A 22,773-nucleotide genomic window follows, 5' to 3' on the forward strand; every position below is an offset into this window, starting at 1 on the left:
CGTTCTGTGAAAACCAGTCAATCTCTTCCCCCAGTCATTGCCCAATGGGCTCATGAACAAAGTGGCCATGGTGGCAGGGATGGAGGTTATACATGGGCTGAGCAACATGGACTTCCACTCACCAAGGCTGACTTGGCTACATCCATAGCTGAGTGCCCAATCTGCCAGCATCTGAGTCCCCGATATGGCACCATTCCTCAAGGTGCTCAGCCAGCAACCTTGCGGCAGGTTGATTACATTGGTTGCCTTCCATCATGGAAAGTGCAGAGTTTTATTCTCACTGGGAAAGAAACTTACTCAGAATATAGATTTGCCTTCCCTGCACCCAGTACTTCTGCCAAAACTACCTTCTGTGAATTTACAGAACACCCTATCTACTGTCATGGTATCCCACACAGCATTGCCTCGAATCAAGGGACTCATGTCACAGCAAATGAAGCGTAGCAATGGGCCCATGCTCATGGAATTCACTGGTCTTACCATGTTCCCCATCATCCTGAAGCAGCTGGCTTGACAGAACGATGGAATGACCTTCTAAGACGCAATTACGGCACCAACTAGGTGGCAATACCTTGCATGGTTGGGGCAATTGTTCTCCAGAAGGCTGTATGTGCTCTAAACCAGCATCCAACATATGGTGCTATTTCTCCCATAGCCAGGATTCATGGGTCCAGGGATCAAGGGGTGGAAATAGGTGTGGCATTTAACCCTAGGGAATCACTAACAAAATTTTTGCTTCCTGTCCCTTGACCTATGCTTGCAGGTCTAGAGGTCTTAGTTCCAAAGGGAGGAATGCTCCCACCTGGAGACACAACACTGATTTCAATGAACTGGAATTTAAGAATGCCACCTGGCCACTTTGGGTTCCTTATGCCTCTGGATATCCAACTGAATGCGGAAATTATGGAACAATATCATTAATATCGCATAAAAGTAAAATTTTGCTGAAGATCATTCAACAGTAGCTGCAGCAGTACCTGGACAGGGAACTGCCAGAAATTCAAGCAAGATTCAGAAGAGAACGTGGAACCAGGATATCATTGTCCATGTCAGATGGATCTTGGCTGAAAGCAGAGAATATCAGAAAGATATTTACCTGTGTTTTATTGACTATGCAAAGGCATTCGACCGTATGGATCGTAACAAATTATGGATAACATTGCGAAGAATGGGAATTTCAGAACACTTAATTGTGCTCAGGAGGAATCTGCACAGAGACCAAGAGGCAGTTGTTCAAATATAACAAGGGGATACTGACTGGCTTAAAGTCAGGAAAGGTGTGTGTCAGAGTTGTATCCTTTCACCATACTAATTCAATCTGTATGCTGAGGAAACAATCTGAGAAACTGGACTACATGAAGAATGGGGCATTGGAATTGGAGGAAGATTCATTAACAACCTGTGCTATGCAGATGACACAACTTTGGTTGCTGAAAGTGAAAAGGACTTGAAGCACTTACTGATGAAGAACAAAGACTATAGCCTTCAGTATGGATTACACCTCAACATAAAGAAAACAAAAATCCTTACAACTGGACCAATAAGTAACATCATGATAAATTGAGAAAAGACTAAAACTGTCAATTTCATTTTACTTTGATTCACAGTCAACACTCATGGAAACAGCAGTCAAGAAATCAAATGACATATTGCATTGGGCAAATCTGCTGCAAGAGACCTCTTTAAAGTGTTAGAAAGCAAAGATATCACCTTAAACACTAAGGTATGCCTGACCCAAGCCATGGTGTTTTCAATCACCTCGTATGCATGAGAAAGCTGGACAATGAATAAGGAAGACTAAAGAAGAATTGACTCCTTTGAATCGTGGTGTCGACGAACATGATGGTTAAGATTGTGTGTCAACTTGGCTGAGCCATGATTCTCAGTGTTTTGGCAGTTGTATAATGTTGTGATCACTTTCCTGTTGAAATTCGTATGTGATCACACCCATGATGGAATCTGCTGAGTGGTACTGGCAGGGGCTGGGCCTCTGGTAGCTCACCGCCCCCTCAGCCTTCATCACTCTGCCTTCTGCTGCCTACTTCCTTCCTGCTTGCCTTGCAAAGTTGTTGGCTTGTTCTGGATCCAGCAGCTGTCTCTTGTTCTGACAAGAGACTTGGATTCGCCAATCTTCACAGCCTGAGAGCAAGAGTCCTGCTCCCCGATCTGCCTATCTTGGGTTCCCTAGTACCGGCAGCTAAATGACTCGGGAGAAAACTTGTGGTCTTGCCTGCCGACCTTGGGGGTTCCTCAACTGTCACAACCTGTGAGCGGGATCTCTGCTCTCCAACCTGCTCGCCTTGGGTTCACCAGCTTCTACGGCTCCGTGAATTGGGAAAGGAATCTATCCTGATCCAAGGACTTGGGACGTTCCAACCTATACAATCATGTGAGCTGTTTCCTTAATATAAATCTCTCTATATATATTTATATGCATTACTGGTTTTGCTTCTCTAGGGAACCCAGCCTAAGACAGCGAAGAACACTGATTATACCATGGACTGCCAAAAGAAGGAACAAAACTGTCTTGGGAGAAGTACAACCTGAATGCTACTTAGAAGCAAGGATGACAAAACTACATCTCGCATACTTTGGACATGTTATCAGGAGGGACCAGTCCCTGGAGAAGGACATCATGTTTGGTAAAGTAGAGAGAGCATCAGTGAAAAAGAGCAAGACCCTCAACAAGATGGATTAACACAGTGGCTGCAACAATGGGCTAAAGTATAACAATGATTGTGAGGATAGCACATGACCGGGAAGTGTGTACGTAGGGTCACTATGAGTAGGAACCAATTCGAAAGCACCTAACGACAACAATGCCTCTGGATCAACAGGCAAAAAAGGGAGTTTCTATATTGGCTGGTGTGATTGATCCTGATTATCAAGACGAAATCAGATTGATAGTACACAATTTAGGTAAAGAAGATTCTGTCTGGAATGCAGGCAATCCTTGAGGGCATCTCTTACTACTACCATGCCCTGTGATTAAAGTCAATGAAAACTTCAGCAATTCAATTCGGACATGACTACTAATGGCCCAGACCCTTCAGGAATGAAGGTTTGTTTCACCCAACCAGATAAAGAACTATGACCAACTAAGGTGCTTGCCAAGGGTAAAGGCAATATGGAATGGGTGGTGGAAGAAGGTACTTCTGAATACTAGTTATGACTACGTGACCAGTTGCAGAAACAAAGACTGTAATTGTTATGAGTATTTCTGCCTTGTATGAGTGCATCAGATATTTTCGTTTTCTTCACTTATAAAATATGAGATGTAAACACGGCTAGTGCGTTTTCATTTGTACACTTTATTTGTATCATGTGAGGCACAAGTATGACTTTGTAATTGTCTTTATTTAGAGATTGTGTACGGTTTAAGGAGATGTGTACAGGTGCCAGGTTAACAAGGCTTGAACTGTGATGGTTAAGGTTGTGTGTCAACTTGGCTGTGCCATGATTCTCTTGGTTTGGCAGCTATGATACAGTTTGGTAGTCGTATAATGATGTGATCACCACCATGATGAGATTTGATACAATGTGATCATTTCCATGATGGGATCTTCTATGAGGAGCCAATCAGTTAAAAGGGGTGTGGCCTGCATTCAATATAGGTGGACTTTCTGGCAATGCTTGTGGGCTTTTGCTCTCCCTGGATCCTGCAACTGGCCCTTATTCATCTGACCTCTGGTTCTTGGGACTTGAAGTAGCAGCTCATCTGCCATCTTGGCTGCTGATCCTGGGATTCCTCTGTCTTCACAACCTACGAGTCAAAGCCCTGCTCTTTGACTTGCCAATCTTGGGTTCGCTGGCTCCTGCGGCTACATGAATCAGAAAAGACTCCAGCCAGACCCACAACTTGGGTTGTTTTAGCCTCTACAACTGTGTAAGCCATTTCCTTAATATAAATCTCTCTCTCTCTCTCTCTCTATATTTATATATAGGGTTCTATGGGGTCGCTATGAGTTGGAATCGACTCGACAGCACTGGATTTTTCTATATATATACATATATGTATTTATGGGTTTTTATATATATATATTTATAGGCTTTACTGGTTTTGCTTCTCTAAAGAACCCAGCCTAAGACATACAAATATTTGTACACCATGGATGAATCTCAAAGATATTGTGCCAAGTGAAATAAGTCAATCATAAAAGTACAAATATTGTATGACCTCACTTATATGAAATGATAAGTATAGGTAAAAATATAGAGACAAATGGTTATTAGTCATTACCTGGGGCAGGAGGGAAGAGGGAAAGAAGTAATCATTCTCTGGATGTACTGAGTTTACTTCTGTAGTGACGGCAACATTATCATCAATTAAAAGCAGTGGTTACACAACTTGACTGATGTAACTGATACCACTAAGTTGTACACTAGAAGGAGGGTAAAATGGTAAATGTTGTGGTATGTATAATTTTACAAGAACAACAGAAGCCTCCCCCCTTCAAAAAAAAAGAGTGAGAGAGAAAGGTCGCAGTTGCTGATACTATTTAGGTACAACCAAACACTTCATGGGATTAGTTCTCTCAGTTTAAAGATTGTGAGTCATGGAAAGACTGGAGAAACCCTGAAAGCATGGGCCCCAGACACCCTTTCAGCTCAGTAATGGGGCCACTCCTGAGGTTCAGCCTTCAGCCAAAGATTGAACAGGCCCATGGAACAAAGCAAGACTGGAGGGGCGTACCAGTCCTGGGGCAGGAACTGGAAGTCAGGAGGGAACAGGAAAGCCAGTAATAGGGAACCCAGGCTTGAGAAGGGGAAGTGTTGACATGTCATGGGGTTGTTAACCAATGTCATACAACAATATGTACACTGACTGTTTGATGAGAAACTAGTTTGTTCTGTAAACCTTCATCTAAAGTTCATTGAAAATAAATAAATAAAGGTTTTGAGTCATGGGACTGTCCAGTCAATTGGCCTAATATTGTTTTTAAAGTTTCTGTTCTACGCCTTAGGTCAGTGAGTAGTGCCTAGGGTCTTAAAAGCTTGCAGTGGTCATCTAAGATACAATTGGTCTCTATTCACCTGGAGCAGCAGCAGAAGAAGACCCAGGAACTGTATGACAGGTCCAGCTACCTATGTGAACTACTGCCTCCTTTGCCATGAGACCAGAAGAACTAGATGGTGCCCAGCTACGATTACAGGACATTTTGATCAAGGACTCAATAGATGACTCCTGATCAAAGGTAGGGGTGGGGGGAGGGAAGAGGAACACAATGCCAAATTCTTATGGAATCCAAGCTTACTGTGCCCAGTGAGACTAGAGGAACCCTCAAATCTATTGCCTTGAGAAAATCTTAAACCTTGAACAAAACTATTCCCTGAAGTCATCTTTAAACTAAAACAGTAGTTTAGCTAAATTATTAAAGTATATTTGCTTTGAACACTGCGCTCTATTAAAGAATTATCTATATGACAACAAATTGACAACAGTAACTCTAAAGCATAGGCTATAAGTTTAAAAAAAAAAGAAATTTTTTTTTTTTAGTAGAAAATCTAAGTCATTGGTGGTGAAACAATATGGGTAGAGACAGTGAGAATGGTGACACAACGTGAAGAATGTAACCAATGTCATTGAAGTGTACGTGTAAAAATTGTTCAATGAGTGTATATTCTGCTGTGTATATTTTCACCAAAAATAAAAAAAGGAAAAGAAAGAAAAAAAATTAGAAGAAGACTGCTCAAGATTAAAAAAGAGAGAGAGAGAAGACACAATATCCAATATCAGGAAGGGAAAAAAGGACAGCAACAGAGGTGCTGCTGACATTAAAAAGAAATAAGAGTATATGATGAACAAATAACAAAAATTTGAAAACTTAGTTGGAATCAACAAATATCTAAAAGAATTATAACTTCTTAGAGTGACTCAAGAAGAAATAGAAAAATGAAAAAGTTCCAGAATGATTAAAGGAATCTTTGGAATGGACAAATTTCTAGGAAACTGACTTGAGTAGAAATAGAAAATTCCTGCATTAAAGGAATTTTCCCACTAATAACACTCTAGGTCCAGGTAGTTCATGGACCGGAGATTCACCATTTTAAAATATAAATTCTCCCAAATTGATTTATATAGGTTTGATGAAAACCTAATCAAAATCCCCTTTGTGTGTGTATGTGTGTGTGCATGCGTATGTGAATTAGCAAGCTAATCCTAAAATGTATATGGAAATGCCATAAAAATAGCAAAAAAAAAGAAAAGAGCACATGTTTTATCAGATATGAAGACTTGTACAATTATATAACTGAGGCAGTGTGGTATTGCACAGAGGTAGACAAATAGACTAATTAAACACCAGAGAGAGTCGACAAACATACCTATACACATATAGGTATATGTGACTGAACGGCATTGTAGAGTAGTGGGGAATGGAAGAGTTTTTAATCAATTTTCCATGTGTGAAAAAAATGAAACTGTAGTTTTAATTCACACCAATCACAAAAATCAATCCCAAAATCATTAAAGATGTAAATGAGAAAGGAAAAATTAGAAACCTGTTAAAAATAACATAGGAGAATATCTTCAAAACTTTAATGGTATGAAAGGTCTTCTTAAACAATATACAAAAAATACTAACCATGAAGAAAAAAATAAGAAAAGTTTTACAATATTAAAAATAACAACTTTCTGTTTATCAAAAGACCTCAAAAAGAGAATGAAAATACAAACCAAGAGTCAGAGAAGATATTTACATATAATAGAAAGTCCCCATCCAAAACAGATAAGACCTACAAATTAAAATTTAAAATAATCAAAAGGAGTGAATAGACACTTCACACATGCACGCACACACATACACACTGGGGAAATCCAAATGCCCAGTAAACAAATGAAAATGTGCTAACTCTCAATAATTATGAGAATGCAAATTAAAGCCACGATAGGATACCATTATACGCCCATCATATGGGCAAAAATTTAAAATCTGACAAATCAAGTGTTGGTAAAGATGTGGAGCAACAAGAACTCTCCTATGTAACTGGTGGAAGAGTAAACTGGTCCAATCATTTTGCAAAACCGTTTTCATTACCTAGTGAATTTGGAGTTACAATAGCTTAAAACAGCAATTTCAGCCTCTAGGCATATTTTCTAGAATGTATTCACAGTCTCAAAATTTGTAAACATTAAACAACCCGAATATCCACCAACAGTAAAATGGAGAAATAATTTGTGATATATTCATACAATGGAATACCATACAGCAATGAAAATGAACAAATTATAGGTACATACAACATGTGGATCATACAAATTATGGATAACATTGCAAAGAATGAGAATTTCAGAAAACTTAATTGTGCTCATGAGGAACCTACACACAGACCAGAGCAACAGGGTACTACGTGGTTTTAAATTAAGAAAGGTGTGTGTCAGGTTTGTATTCTTTCACCATAGTTATTCAACCCGTATGCTGAGCCAATAATCCAAGAAGCTGGACTGTATGAAGAAGAATAAGGCATCAGGATTAGAAGAAGGCTCATTAACAACCTGTGATATGCAGATGACACAACCTTGCTTGCTGAAAGTGAAAAGGACTTGAAGTACTTACTTATGAAGATCAAAGACCACAGTCTTCAGTATGGATTGCACCTCAACATAAAGAAAACAAAAATCCTCACAACTGGATCAATAAGCAACATCATGATAAATGGAGAAAAATTGAAATTGTCGAGGATTTCATTTTACTTGGATCCACAATCAATGCCCACGGAAGCACCAGTCAAGAAATCAAATGACACATTGCATTGGGCAAATCTCCTGCAAAAAAACTTCACTAAAGTGCTCAAAAGCAAAGAGGTCACTTTGAGGACTAAGGTGCACCTGGTCCAAGTCATGGTATTTTTCAATCACCTCATATGCATATGAAAGGTAGACAATGAATAAGGAAGACTGAAGAAGAATTGGTACCTTTGAATTATGGTGTTGATGAAGAATCTTGAACATACCATAGTCTGCAGGAAGAACAAGCCAAACTGTCTTGGAGGAAGTACAGTCCGAATGCTCCTTAGAAGCGAGGATGGCGTGACTTTCAAGTACTTTGGACATGTTATCGGGAGGGACCAGTCCCTGGAGAAGGACATCATGCTTGGTAAAGTAGAGAGTCAGCAAAAAAGAGAAAGCTCCTCAATGAGATAGATTGACACAGTGGCTGCAACTATGGGCTCAAACATAGCAATGATTGTGAGGGTGGCGCGGCACCAGGCATTGTTTCGTTCTGTTGTACATATGGTCACTATGAGTCAGAACCGACTCGTCTGCACCTAACAACAACAACAACATGGGTAAACCTTACAAGCATAAAGTTGAACCAAAAAAAGCAAGATACAAACTGTATACACAGCATGATTCCACTTAAATAAAGTTAAAAAAAAAAAAAAAACTCACGAAACTGCATTGTTTAGGAAAGCACATGGTAAACTAAAAGGAAAAGCAAGGAAATTGTTACCATAAAATTCAGAATAATGGTTACCTCTGGGGGAAGGGAGAGATTATGTGTACACGCACCTCTAGAATAGAGGGAGAAATTATGCTCTTGCAGGCAACGTGGGAGCCTTTTGGGCTATTACCAGTGTTTTATTTCTTGATTTAGATAGTGGTTATACGGTTACTCACTTTTTAATTATTCAATAAACTGTATACTTAGCTTTTGTGCTTTTTATACATGATGTTATAATTCACAGCTCTTAGGTGCCATGAGTCAACTCTGACTTAGAGCAAAACATTGCCTGATCCTGCACCACCCTCACAATCATTGCTGTGTTTGAGCCCATGGTTGTGGCCACTGCGTCAATCCTTCTCATCGAGGGTCTCTCTCTTTTTCAATGACCCTCCACTTTACCAAGCATGATGTCTTTCTCCAGCGATTGATCCCTCCTGATGACATGTCCAAAGTAAGTGTGATGAAGTCTTGCCATTCTCACTTTTAAGGAGCATTCTGCTTGTACTACCTCCAAGGCAGATTTGTTCGTTTTTCTGGCAGTCCAGAGCGTGTTCTATATTCTTCACCAACACCACAACTGGAATGTGTCAATTCTTCTCTGGTCTTCCATTTTTCATTGTCCAGGTTTGCATGCATATAACGCGATTGGAAATACTATAGCTTGGGTCAGGTGTACTTCAGTCATCAAAGTGACGTCTTTGCTTTTTAACACTTTAAAGAGATCTTTTGCAGCAGATTTCTCAAGGCAATATGTAGTTTGCTTTCTTGACTGCTTCTTCCATGGGCATTGATTGTTGAATAATTGACAATTAAAATGGTAATAAAGAGGAAAGACAAAACAAAACCACGATCTTTTTAGTAATTTTTTATACCAAACTGTGGAAAACAGTTATCCTGTACCCCATCTCTGAGCCTCACCCTGCTGCTAATCCTCTTTCCCCTGCTGTGAGTATAGGCAACAGGGTAAACCTCAGAGAGGGGTTAATGGGATGAGAGACAAAGGTGAGTTGAGGGCCAAAAATAGAATAAAACACAGGAATGAATTGAAGTTAAGGGATTATTTAAAGGTTGAAGCTGAAGATGGTTAAGGAAGAGGATGAAGAAAGAAGAGTTAGGCTTTGGTGTCTGTCAGGCAAAGTACTGGTTTATATAAAACAGACAATTTACATTTTGCCATAGCAATTTTGTTGGTGACTGTCAAAACTGTAGCATTAGAATAATCCCTTCCACCTACACAGGTGAAAAATTTCCAATGTGGTCACGACAAGCTTCTTGGAGGCAAGTGACACCTGGCTCGAGACCTAACAGGTGGTTAGAAGTTAGCTAGATGAAAAAAGGAAAAGGATAGTCGATGTAGAGAGACCAGCATAGGCAAAGACACAGACGCATGGGACAGCAGACGTACTGCTGCTGGAGCCAAGACAAGTGGAGAGCGGAAGCCAGAGGTGAGTAGCAGAGACAATATCAAGGGCTCCGTGCGCCATGTTAAGGGTCTAAGAGTTAGAATCTGTGCTGTTTCTTATGAAGAGCCATGTAAAGGTTTTAAAGAAATGACATAGTCATGAATCAGCATGGAGATTTTTTAAAAAAACAAAATACTAGGTACACATGGACTAAGTAAACTAAAAGTGTACATGAGTTCACTTTAAAAGATTAGAAGTTGAGGGAGTGATGCTTAAAGTGTTTACTGACCATTAATTTATTTTATTCTCTCTAAAGTTGATTACCAAATAAAACAATTGATTAATTGATTTGTCATTCTGACTTATCAGCCCATCTCTTGTGAAATTGATTATCATAATTATTGGGCATATTTAAAAAATCAGACAGAACTTGACTCTTTAAGATGGAAACAGCCCCATGAGAAACAAATAGCCAGCTAACGGCTGATTTTAGATTTCTCTTCAATACATTTTAACTGCAACAGACAGAATGTAAATCTTGAAAAAGGTAAATTTATAACAAACAAAAGAAAGGACTTACCTATTCACTGTGTTGCACGTTTAGAGAATTCACTATCCTCCAAGGGGTAAAAGGTTCAATAGGGATTAGAGAGATTTTTGAAGAATGGTTTCAAGATAAGATGATCGAGGAACACCTTCAAAGTGCTTTAATGGTCAGCGCCTTCAGGCAGACATGTAGGCCCCAGGTGACGAACCAGTTCAGTTCCTAAGTGTGTCTTTAAGTTGAATTTGTAGTTAAGTAGAACAGTTGCACACGGTTCTTACTTCAGTGCAAGAAAAGGCTCGAAGCCTTTTCAATGATTTAAAAGCTGCACGTGCGGCAAGTTACGGTGATTGTGAGAAAGAACTGGTCGCAAGTACAGGCTGCTTCAACTGTGTCAGAGTGAGGGCAAATTTACATAACGTCAAAGGGCAAGCACCCGTTCTTAAGTTCGTGACCAGGGGACTTACCGTAATGAGGTTCATAGAAAATACTGAGAATGCTCAATAAGGATTTTAAAGAAAGGTTTATAATTATAGCAATGACGCACAAGTTCGAAATCAGTATAATGGCTAAACTAAATTTAAAGCATAATGAAAATGTGTATACTTAGCTCTGAACCAGATAAAACCTTATCTATTCATTGTAAATCATCCACAGCCTTAAAAAAGAAATGACAATAATCTATGACGATAATAACGCTTCCACCTACTCGTGAAGGTTCATTTGCCTTCCGTAGCAACTCATCACGGTCTGCATTTTCTGGATCATATACCCAGATGATTATAACCTATAAAATAATAAAACAGGTGTTTGCATTTATTTATATTTTCTACAAATTTCATTTTTGATTGTGGCAAAACAGAACCATAAAAAAGTTCTTATTTCTTTAAAAAATTTTGTGATCCCATATTTTAAAAAATCAAAAGCAATACGTGTTGGTCACAGGTCCAAAGACACGTAAAGGAAGAGTTAATAATAACTCTCTACACCTCTGAGGTAATGTTAAAATTTCCCATAAATCCTTATATATCTTTCTGTACACTCATTAAAAAATACACAGCTACACACACACACAATTTTTACAAAAATTGCATGTCATGCACGTTACTTATAACTTGCTTGTGCCAGTTAATACACCACCATGGCCACCTCAATACAATACCCATTACCACTGCTGTCGAGTCGATTCCAACTCATAGCGACCCTATAGGACAGAGCAGAACTGCCCGGTAGCGTTTCCAAGGAGCACCTGGCGGATTTGAACGGCCAACCTCTTGGTTAGCAGCCATAACACTTAACCACTATGCCACCAGGGTTTCCCCTTAATAGAATAGATCTAATTATTCTCTTTAATTTTTGGAATAGATAATTTACTCACATAGCCATAGCTGAAAGCAAATTACATTAAAAATACAGTGAAAAAAGGAGGGTGAGAATGATTATATAACTAGAAGAATGTACTCAGTGTCACTTAATTGTACATGTACAAATTGTTGAATTGGTGTATGTTCTGTTGTGTATATTCTTAACAACAAAAAATAAATTTTTAAAAATACAGTGAAAATTGTCCCTGCCACTCTGTACCCATCACTCGTTCCCACAAGCCCACCTATGTCCCATAGGTAACTATTGTTCATGTTTATATTTCTATAAAATTTGTATGGATATTTAAACCTATAAAGATATGCTATTTTTCCCTCCTGTTTATACAAAGGTTGCATGTTAAACACATGTTTTTCTGAGTCTTATTTTCTTCACTTAACCTTATGTCTTAGAGATGTTTACATATTCTCATAGTATTTCAAATTATGGGGGGACCATAGTTCATTTAACTAGTAACCCGATTAACATTTGTTCTCAATCCTTTGCCATTATAGCAAAGTTACAATAAGTATCCCTGTACATATGTCCTTTTGTACCTTTGAGTATATTTGTAGGACACATTCCTAAAAGTGGAATTATTGAGTCACAGCGTATATGGATTTATAATTTTTATAGATACTACTATATTGCCCTCTAAAGCAGTTGCACCAGTATACTCTCTCGTCAGTAATATCCGAGATATTTTCTTTCCTCACAATCTTCCCATCATATAAATGAGACAAAGATGGCCTCTGTGTATTGGCCCCATAACTGACTGGTCTCCTTAGCGCATAAAGCCTGCCTGCACTAAACTGAAATTTTTACGTATCTAATTGTTTTTGAAAATAACCCAAATAAATAGATTGTTAGTCACATAGAGCCTTCCAGCTCTACATACCTAGTGAAACTATACCCAACGTCTGCTAGCGATCCAAACCCAAAACCCACTGCCGTTGAGTTCATTCCAACTCACAGCGACCATATCTGCTAGAGATAGGTAGGATAAACCCTCTAGTTATAAAAGTGTCCCTGGGCAGAGCAAATGGTTAACCTACTCGGCTGCTAACCAAAAGGTTGGAGTCCACCCAGAGGCACCTGGGAACAAAAGGCCTGGTGGTCTATTTCTGAAAAACCAGCCATTAAAAGCCCTGTGGAGCACAGTTTTACTCTGACATACATGGGGTTGCCAAGGGTCAGAATCAACTTGACAGCAACTGATGGTAGTTACGGAGACCCAAAGCTACTACTGCCCTGTGGAGCAATCTGACCCAGAGCGTCCCCACCTTGTTTCCTGAGGGACATCCTTGCCCTCTTCCTGCCGGTGGCTCCCAGCATCACCAGCCTTTGGAAGGCCTTCTGCTGTGGTAGATGGCCTCATGTGGAAATCGGCAAGTGGTCAGCCCTAATAAATAGCTTGTTGTACATACAACACTGCTGCCATGTGGCCTTATCTTTTTCTCTGATCAGCCCTGAGCTCCCTTGAACTCACTACCCCAGTATAACGTGTGGTCATACATTTAGAAAGTAAGCTAGATATGGTCCTTTGATGTAGATTCAATCTCCATTTCTCTTGTAATGGGAAAGGTTAAACATCATTCCATATGTTCAAGTGCCAGTTGTACTTCCCTTTTGGTGAACTACTTGTTCATTTCTCTTGTTCATTTTTCTATTGGATTATTAGTCTTTTATTTATTGATTTATAGAAGTCTTATGAATTAAGAATTATCTTTTTTATTGATATAAGTTGTGAGTAATATCCCCCCAGTTTTCCATTTTCTTTTGGCTTTGTTTATGGTGTCTATTTGCCATATTATCTATCATTTTCTATCTATTTTTTAGATTCATGGAGTCAAAATGATCATTTTTTATTTTGGTTTGTTTCCTGGATTTTGTGGTATAGTTTAAAAGGTCTTCTCTATTCTGAATCTGTAAAAGAACTCTATATTTTCTTCTAGTTGTTACTGAATTAATTTGGTTGTATTTATTCAGCCCACTTCAAATTTAATCTGGTGTACAGTGCAAAGTATAGCTCCAACCTTATTTTTTTTCCTCAGATGACTACCCAATTATCTGAAGACCATTATCCCCCATTGATTCGATGCTACCCTCATTATTTAATACTGATATGTATTTTGGTCCATTTCTGGATTTTTGTTTTGTCACCTTGGCCTTACCTGCCTTTTCAAGAGTAACATCTCATTGTTTAAATACTGAGACTTTATAATTTATTTTAATGTCTGGTTTGACCAGTACTCTATCACTGTTCTTATTCTGTGTTTTTTCTTGGTGCTCTTATTGGTTATTTTTCTATATAAACTCAAGAAACACATTGTGTAGTTCTAGGGGAAAAAAAAAGTATTTTTATTGAGGTGACATTGCATTCATAAATTAACATAGGGAAAATGTATATTTTTATATTGTGTTATTATTGTTGTTGTTAGGTACCATCAAGTCAGCTCTGACTCATAGCAGCCTTATGTATAATAGAATGAAATAGTGCCCAGTCCTGTACCATCCTCACAATTGTTGCTATGTTTGAGTCCCTTGTTGCAGCCACTGTGTCAATCCATCTCATTGAGCGTCTCCCCCTTTTTCACTGACCCTCTACTTTACCAAGCATGATGTCCTTCTCCTGTGATTGGTCCCTCCTAATGATGTGTCCAAAGTAACCAAGGTGAAGTCTTGCCATCCTCACTTCTAAGGAGCATTCTGGCTGTGTTTTTTCCAGGACAGATTTGTTTGTTCTTCTGGCCGTTCAAGGTATAGTCAATATTCTTCATCAACACTACAATTTGAGTGTGCTAATTCCTCCTCAGTCTTTCTTCTTTATTGTCCAGCTTCCTCATGCATATGAGGTGGCTGAAAATACCACAACTTGGGTCAGGCACATCTTAGTCATCAAAGTGATATCTTTGCTTTTTAGGACTTTAAAGGGGTCTTTTGCAGCAGATTTGCCCAATGCAATATGTTGTTTGACTTCTTGACTGCTGCTTCCATGGGCATTGATTGTTGATCCAAGTAAAATGCAATCCTTGACAATTCAATTTCTTCATTGTCTATCATGATGTTGTTAATGGGCCCAGCTGTAAGGATTTTTGTTTTCTTCACGTACTGAAGGCTGTAGCCTTTGACTTTTATCAGTAAGTACTTCTACCCAGTGCCATCGAGTCGATTCCGACTCATAGCAACCCTATAGGACAGAGTAGAACTGCCCCATAGAGTTTCCAAGGACTGCCTGGTGGATTCGATCTAGTCATCTTCATTTTCAGCAAGCAAGGTTGTTTCTTTTGCATATCACAGGTAAGAGACATAACTAGGATATGGCAGGTATTACACCAGTTCTGGGCGCTTGGGTGCCACTGAGAAATGCCTATTAACCTGGTATTGCCAGCGGTGTATCTACGGGAAATGGAGCCTATGGCAAGCACCAAAATTGTGCCCAAGTCCAAACACCTGATACCTTCTTTTAAATAACTTTACTATAATATCAGCTGAAAAATACAAATCAAGCTTGTTAACCTTTAGGATGTGGGGCCATAACTGGTTAACAGAAACTGCTCAGTGGCACATGCACCCAAGGCCAGTGCAATACCCTAGATATGCCACTGTGTTGTTAATGAGTCTTCCTCTGATTCTGATGCTCCATTCTTCTTCATATAGTCCAGTCTTGGATTATTTGCTCAGCATACCGATTGAATAAATGTGATGAAAGGATACAACCTTGATGCACACCTTTCCTGATTTTAAACCACATTTAAAACCTTGTTCTGTTCTAACGATGGCCTCTTGATCTACATACAAGTTCAGCATGAGCACAGTTAAATGTTCCAGAAATCCCATTCTTTGTAATGTAATCCATAATTTGTTATGTTCCACACAGTCAAATGCCTTCAGATAGCCGATAAAACACAGGTAAACATCTTTCTGATATTTTCTGCTTTCAGTGAAGATCTGTCTGACATTAACAATGATATTCCTTGTTAACAAGTCCTTTTTTGAATCTGGCTTGAACTCCTGGCAGTTCCCTGCTGATGTACAGCTATAGCTGTTTTTGAATTATCTATATTGTTTGATAATTTTTATATTCCATTTGATTGCCTTTCTTTGGAATGGGCATAAATATGGATCTCTTCCAGTCTGTTGGCCAAATAGCTGTCTTCTAAATTTCTTGACACAGACAAGGAAGCACTTCCAGCATAGCATCCATTTGTTGAAGCATCTCAGTTGCCGTTCTGTCACTTCCTGGATCCTTGTTTTCCCCATTGCTTTTTCAATGTGGTTTGTACTTCTTCCTTCAGTAACAGTGGTTCTTGGTGAAATGCTACCTCCTGAAATTGATGAACTTCGACTGATTCCTTTTGGTACAGTGACTATCTATTCCTTCCATCTCTTTTTAATGCTTTCTGTGTCATTCAATTTTTTGTGCATAGAATCCTTTAATATCGTAATTCAAGGCTTCAATTTACTTTTTGGTTTTTATATTGTAGAGCATATTTATCCTTTCTTTCAGGAGATTTCTGAAGTTTTTGTCACATAGGTCTTACATATTTTACTCAGCAAAATTCCATGTAACAACAGATTGACTAGTGGAGAGGATTATCTTTGTTTTAGGGCTCTTTAAGATTCAAATCAGATATGCCAGCCCACATATTTATCGAAAGTTCAACTGGTTTCTCCTTATCTCAGGAAAGTCTATCCATTACTGGTAAGTTGGCTTCTCTCCTGTACTGCCCCCAACTTAGCAATGGGTCCCAGGTATGGAAGAATCCTCTGGCTCTTACTCACAAAGGAAGGACTCATCCTTCTGGAATATATTGCCTTTAGATTTCATTTTATTCACAACTCCTAAGGAAAGAACGACTTGATTTTACTTTATCAGGTGAATTCTTGTTAAAGCTAGCCAGTGGAAATTTATGGATCACAAGAAAACATCTGACTCATTTGCTCTGGACACATCATCAGGCGAGATCAATCACCAGAAGAAGACATCATGTGCAGTGAAGCAGAGGGCCAGTGAGGTCAAGGGAGACCCTCTGTGAAATGGATTGGCATAGTAGCAACAGCAATAGACTCAAACATACCGGTGATTGTGAGGATAATGCAGGACAAGGCAATGTTTTGTTCACTGTGAGTTGGAGACAACTCAATGGCAGCTAACAATAACACCATGTTGTACTCACAAAGTAGTCAGGAAGTTTCCTCCTCATGTATCTCCTTTCTTAAAGGTTTTATAGAAATATCCAGTGATACAATCTGGACTTGGAGTGCTCTTTCAAGAAGGTTTTCATTATTATTATTTTTGTAAACAGACATAGGGCTATCCAAATTTTTTATTTCATTTTGTGTAGTTTTAGTTTGTGTCTTTAATGGAACTTGTCCATTCCATCCAAACTGTTAAATATATTGCTATAATGTTCGTAATAGCCCGTATTATTATTATAATTTCTGTAGGAACTGTAGTAATGTGCCCTCCATCATTTGATATCAGTAATTTGTGTTTGCTTTTTTCTTCTTGATTACTCCAACTAAATGTTTACCAATATCATTGTTTTTTTAAATCAATTTTGGTTATTGATTTTTCTCTATTTTTTTTATATTTATAATTTCATTGGTTTCTTTTTTACTGTTTTATCATTTCCTTATTTCTTCCTTTTTGCTTGCTTTAACTTTAATTTGCTCTTTTTTTTCTGTTTTATTAATGTGGAAGCTTTGACCACTGATTTAAGACTTTTCTTCTTTTCTATTTCCCACTAAAAACCATTCTAATTGCATCCCACAAGTTTTATGTCCTATTTTCCTTTTCATTCAGTTTCAAAATATGTTCTAATTTCATATTGTGATCAGGGAACATACTTTCTATGATTTCAATTCTTTTAATATTTTAAGAATACAGTCTAATTTGGCAAATGTTTCATGAGCAATTTTTATTATAGAGATATATATGCAACAAAATATTTGATACTTCATCAGTTTCTACATGTATGCTTCAGTGACATCCATTATATTCTTCAAGGTGAGCAACCATTTCGCCATCTTTTTCCGAATTATCCTACCGTCATTAACATGCATTCAATACATTCTAAGCAAAACCTTCCACTTTCCCCCTCCCTCCCACTCCTGGTAATCACTAATTACTTACAGTTTCTATACAATTTCTTGTTTCATATAAGTGATATAGTATTTGTCCTTTTGTGTCTGACTTATTTACTTAGCATAATGTTTTCAAGGTTTACGCATGTTGTGGCATGCATTAGGACTTCAGTCCTCTTTATGGCTGAGTAATATTCCATTTTATGTATGCACCACATTTTGTTTATCCATTCAACTGTTGATAGGCATTTTGGCTGTTTTCACTTTTGGGCTATTGTGAATAGTGCTGCAAGGAACATTGGTATACATATATCTGTTTACGTTGCTGCTTTCAGATCGTTCGGGTATATGCCAAAGAGTGGAATTGCTTGGTGGTATGGTAGTTCTATATCCAACTTTTTGAAGATCCACTAAACTGTTTTCCAAAATAGCTATCCCACCAGCAATGGACGACAGTTCCTGTTTCTCCACAACTTCACCAATGTCTAGTATTTTCCTTTTTTTTTTATTATTGCCATTCTAACGGGGGTGAGATGATATCTCATTATGGTTTTGATTTGCATCTTCCTAATGGCTAATGCTCCTTAGAAGCAAGGATGGCGAGACTTCATCTCACATACTTTGGACATGTCAGGAGGAACCAGTCCATGGAGGACATTATGCTTGGTGGAGTGGAGTGGAGTGGAGGGTCAATGAAAAAGAGGAAGACCCTCAGCGAGATGGGTTGACACAGTGGCTGCAACAATGAGCTCAAGTATGACGGTGATCCTGAGGATGGCTTAGGATCGGACTGTGTTTCATTCTGTTGTACGTAGGGTTGCTATGAGCTGGAACCAACTCCACCACACTTAACAACAACTACAATGGCTAACGACTTTGAGCATCTTTTCATGTGCTTGTTGGCAATTTGAATATACTCCCTTGGTGAAATGTCTGGTCAAGTCCTTCGCCCATTCTTTGATTGAGTTGTCTTTTTGTGGTTAAGTTGTTCATGAGCATTTTTAAAGACTGTATCTTCTGCTGGTTTAGGTAGAGTATTCTATCACTGTCAGTTACATCAAGCTGATTAATAATGTTATTCACAATTTCTATAACCATACTTATTTTCTATTTATACAATGGTTACTGAGGCAGGACTGTTGAAGTATCCAACTGTAATTGTGGATCTGACTATTCCTTTTTTCAGTTCTATCAGCTTGGGCTTCATGTATTTTGTTGCTTATGTAAGCTTTGTTGAAACTTGTTAGGTGCCACTGAGTTCACTCATAGTGACCTTATGTATAACAGAATGAAATGTTGTCCAGTCCTCTGCCATCCTCACAATTGTTGCTATGTTGTAGCCCATTTGTTACAGCCACCTTGTCAATCCATCTCACTGAGGATCTCCCTCTTTCCTGCTGACCCTCTATATGATGTCCTACTCCAGCAATTTGTCCCTTCTGATGACATGTATACATATACACACATACATATATGTTGTTTTTGTTGTCAGTTGCTGTTGAGTTGTTGTTAGTTTGTGCTCTGACTCATGGTGACCCCATGTACAACAAAACTAAATGTTGCCTGGTCTTTCACTACCTTTATGATTGTTGGTATGCTCAAGTCCCTTGTTGTGACCACTGTGTATTTTGGGTGACTTTCAACCTAGGAGATCATCTTCCAGAACTATATCAGACAGTATTCTGTTGTGATTCATAGAGTTTTCATTGACTAATTTCCAGAAGCGGATCACCAGACCTTTCTTTCTAGTTCTTCTTGGTCTGTAAGCTCTGCTAAAACCTGTCCACCATTGGTGGCCCTGCTTGTATTTGAAATGCTGGTGGCATAACTTCCAGCATCATAGCAACACAAAACCACCACAGTATGACAAACTGACAGATGGGTGATGGATATATGGATACATATATATATATATATATATATATATATATATATATATAAACAAACTGATTGCCGTCAAGTCGATTCCGACTCACAGCAACCCTATAGGCCAGAGCAGAACTGCCCCATAGAGTTTCCAAGGAGTGGTTGGTGGATTTAAGCTGTTAACCTTTTGGGTAGCAGCCAAGCTCTCAACCACTACGCCACCAGGGTGTCACAAATATAAATATATCTATACATATATGCATGTAGGATTGTTACATCTTTTTTAAAAAATAATTTACTGTGTCTTCGGTGAAGGTTTATAAAGCAGTTTAGATTCCCATTCAACAATTTCTACACAAGCTGTTCGTTGACATTGGTCACATTTTCACGATGCATGAACATTCTCATTATTTCCATTCTGGTTGTTCCATTAGGACTGTTATATTTGCTTCGTGAATTGATTCCTTTATCATCATGCGATATCCTTTTTTATTTCTGATGGTATTTCCTGTTTTGAAGTCTAATTTTTCTGATATTAATAAAGCCATGCCAGCTTTTTTAAAATTAGTGTTTGTATGGCATTTTTTTCTGTCCTTTTGTTTTTAATCCATGTATGTCTTTGTATTTAAAATTGGTGTCTAAAAGATAGCATATTGCTAGGTCTTGTTTTTTAAAACTTAAAAAATTCAATCTGACAATCTCTTTCTTTTGAGTTGTTTAGACCATATCAAATGTAATTACTGATATGGCTGGATTTAAATCTACTATATTTTACAATAGTTATTTTCTAGTTGTTTATCTGCTCCTCAATTTTTTTTTAAATCCTTTTCTGCCTGGTTTTGAATTAATTGAGTAACTTTTACAATTCCATTTTATCTCTGTTGTTGCTATTGTTGCATGCTCTTGAGACAAGTTTTGACTCCTTGTGACCCCATGTGACAGAGTATAACTGCCCTGTAGGGTTTTCTAGGCTGTAATCTTTACAGGGAAACCCTGGTGGTGTAGTGGTTAAGCGCTACAGCTGTTAACCAAAAGGTTGGCAATTTGAATCCACCAGGTGCTCCTTGGAAACTCAATGGGGCAGTTCTACTCTGTCCTAAAGGGTCACTACGAGTAGTAATTGACTCTGCGGCAATGGTTTTTTTTTTAATCTTTATGGAAGCAGGTTGCCAGATTTTTCTCCCATGGAGCCACTGTGTGGGTTCAAAGCACCAACATTTGATTAGCAGCTGAGTGCTTAACTGTTGCACCACCAGGGCTCCTTTTAGTTATATCACTATTCATATTAGTTATATCACTATATTACATCATTTTACCTATATTGTAAAAACCTTACAGCAATATGCTTCCAATTCCTCCTTCCCATCCACTGTGCTATAGTTGTTGCATATTTTATTTTTACATATGCTGTAATACCTACAATATATTTTTACTATTTTGCTTTAAACAGTCATTTATATTTTATAGTGATTAAAATTAAGAAAAAGTATTTTATACTTACCTTAATTTTTACATTTTCAGGACAACGTATTTCTTTTTGAATATCTACACTCCTGCCTGAAGAACTTCATTTAACGTTTCTTAGTGTGCAGGTTTGCTGGCAACAAATGCTCTCATATTTTGTTGGTTTTAAAAATCACTGGCAAAATGTTGCACATAATACTTTCTTATAATTTTAAAAGTCTGTCATGCTTAGGTATGCCCATTTAAAATTGTTAATATTCATTTGTGCTTTCTTTTTTTTGTTGTTGTTAATTAGTACTGAAAGAAGTTTTTGCATTGTATTAGTCTTTTCAAAGAAATATTTTTTGGGGGGTGATCATCTCTGTTTAACATTTTTTTACTTTATTAACTTTTGCTTTTGTCTTTATTATTTTCATCCTTCTCTTGGGATCATCTCTGGTTTTTATTTTCTATCTTCTACCTTCCATTTTTCTAATTTAAAAAATAAGTATATTGAAGTTATAATATATAAAGTATGATTTTAGGTCAATTCATAAACTTTTATATTAATTTTTTTACTGTTCAGTTCTAAATATTTTGTAACTTTGAATGTGATTTTTGCTTTTGAATCCTCAAGATATGGTTCTACTTTCAGAAATATGGTTGTACTTCTCAGGTCTATGGTTTTTGTTATTTTAATATCACTTCATTGATGTGTAATATAATTCCATTAGGTCAGAAAATATGACCTGTGTGATAGCAACACCTGGAAGTTTTGGGAACTTCCCGTTTGTGCCCTTCCTTTTGGCAAGGAGTCCATGTAAGTATGATTAGTTAATTCTGTTCTGCATACTTACTACAGCTTTATCAAATTTTGCTCTGCTTCATTGAATGCATCTTTGCTAGAAGAGTATTAACAAACGTGCATGGAAAACGCTTATACCAACAGTTGGCACAACTAGAGAATTTTAACAAATTGTTACGTTGTGAAATGCTACAAGCCTTTTGGAAAATCGCTCCAAGATTTTGTTTCTGTGAAGTTCAAGAAGAGGCGAAACTAACCTTTCCCTCTGGCTGGGGCCAGGGTTTGGAGATGAGGAGTTGTTAGACTAGGAACTTGCTGAAGTGATGGAAATGTTCTGTACCCTGATCTGAGTGGTAGTTATAGGGGATTATATATATGAGAAAATTTATCAAACTGTACACTTCAAGTACTTTTCCATGTTAAAAAACACACACGCACACAACAATCTTGCATAAAGATTGTAAATCTCAATTTCTCCATGTAATTATTCAAGTTTCTGCGTTGTTTATTTTGAACGCATATAAGCTTATTCTGTTTTGGTCTTTCTATTCCTTTTATCTTTATATGGCATCTCTCTTTAACTTTTAATCTCTTTGCCTGGGATCCTACATTGTCATTTATTGTGTCATACTAGCTTCCTTTCTCCCTTTTTATTGAAGCCTTTTTTTTTTCTTCATCCATATTAACCCTCCTCATCCTATGAAATTTAACAACCAGGATCTATCCTTCCATATCTTTATTCATGCTATATAAGCATTTGCAGACTATATACATATATAAATACATATATACTTTGAGGTATTTGAAGAGTTG

The 22,773-nt window shown here is 37.8% G+C and overlaps 1 protein-coding gene across 1 annotated transcript in view; it reads right to left on the reverse strand.

Annotated features, from left to right (window-relative positions):
- The window catches only part of CATSPERE (catsper channel auxiliary subunit epsilon), a 165,102-nt gene that overhangs the window by 140,948 nt on the left and 1,381 nt on the right, over positions 1–22,773 (reverse strand). The window contains exon 2 of the mRNA XM_049867930.1: positions 11,104–11,181. Coding sequence (XP_049723887.1) covers positions 11,104–11,181 — 78 coding nt within the window. The remainder of the gene's footprint in view (positions 1–11,103; positions 11,182–22,773) is intronic.

The sequence above is a fragment of the Elephas maximus genome, chromosome 24, assembly GCF_024166365.1.
Source record: "Elephas maximus indicus isolate mEleMax1 chromosome 24, mEleMax1 primary haplotype, whole genome shotgun sequence".
NCBI classification, from domain to species: domain Eukaryota; kingdom Metazoa; phylum Chordata; class Mammalia; order Proboscidea; family Elephantidae; genus Elephas; species Elephas maximus.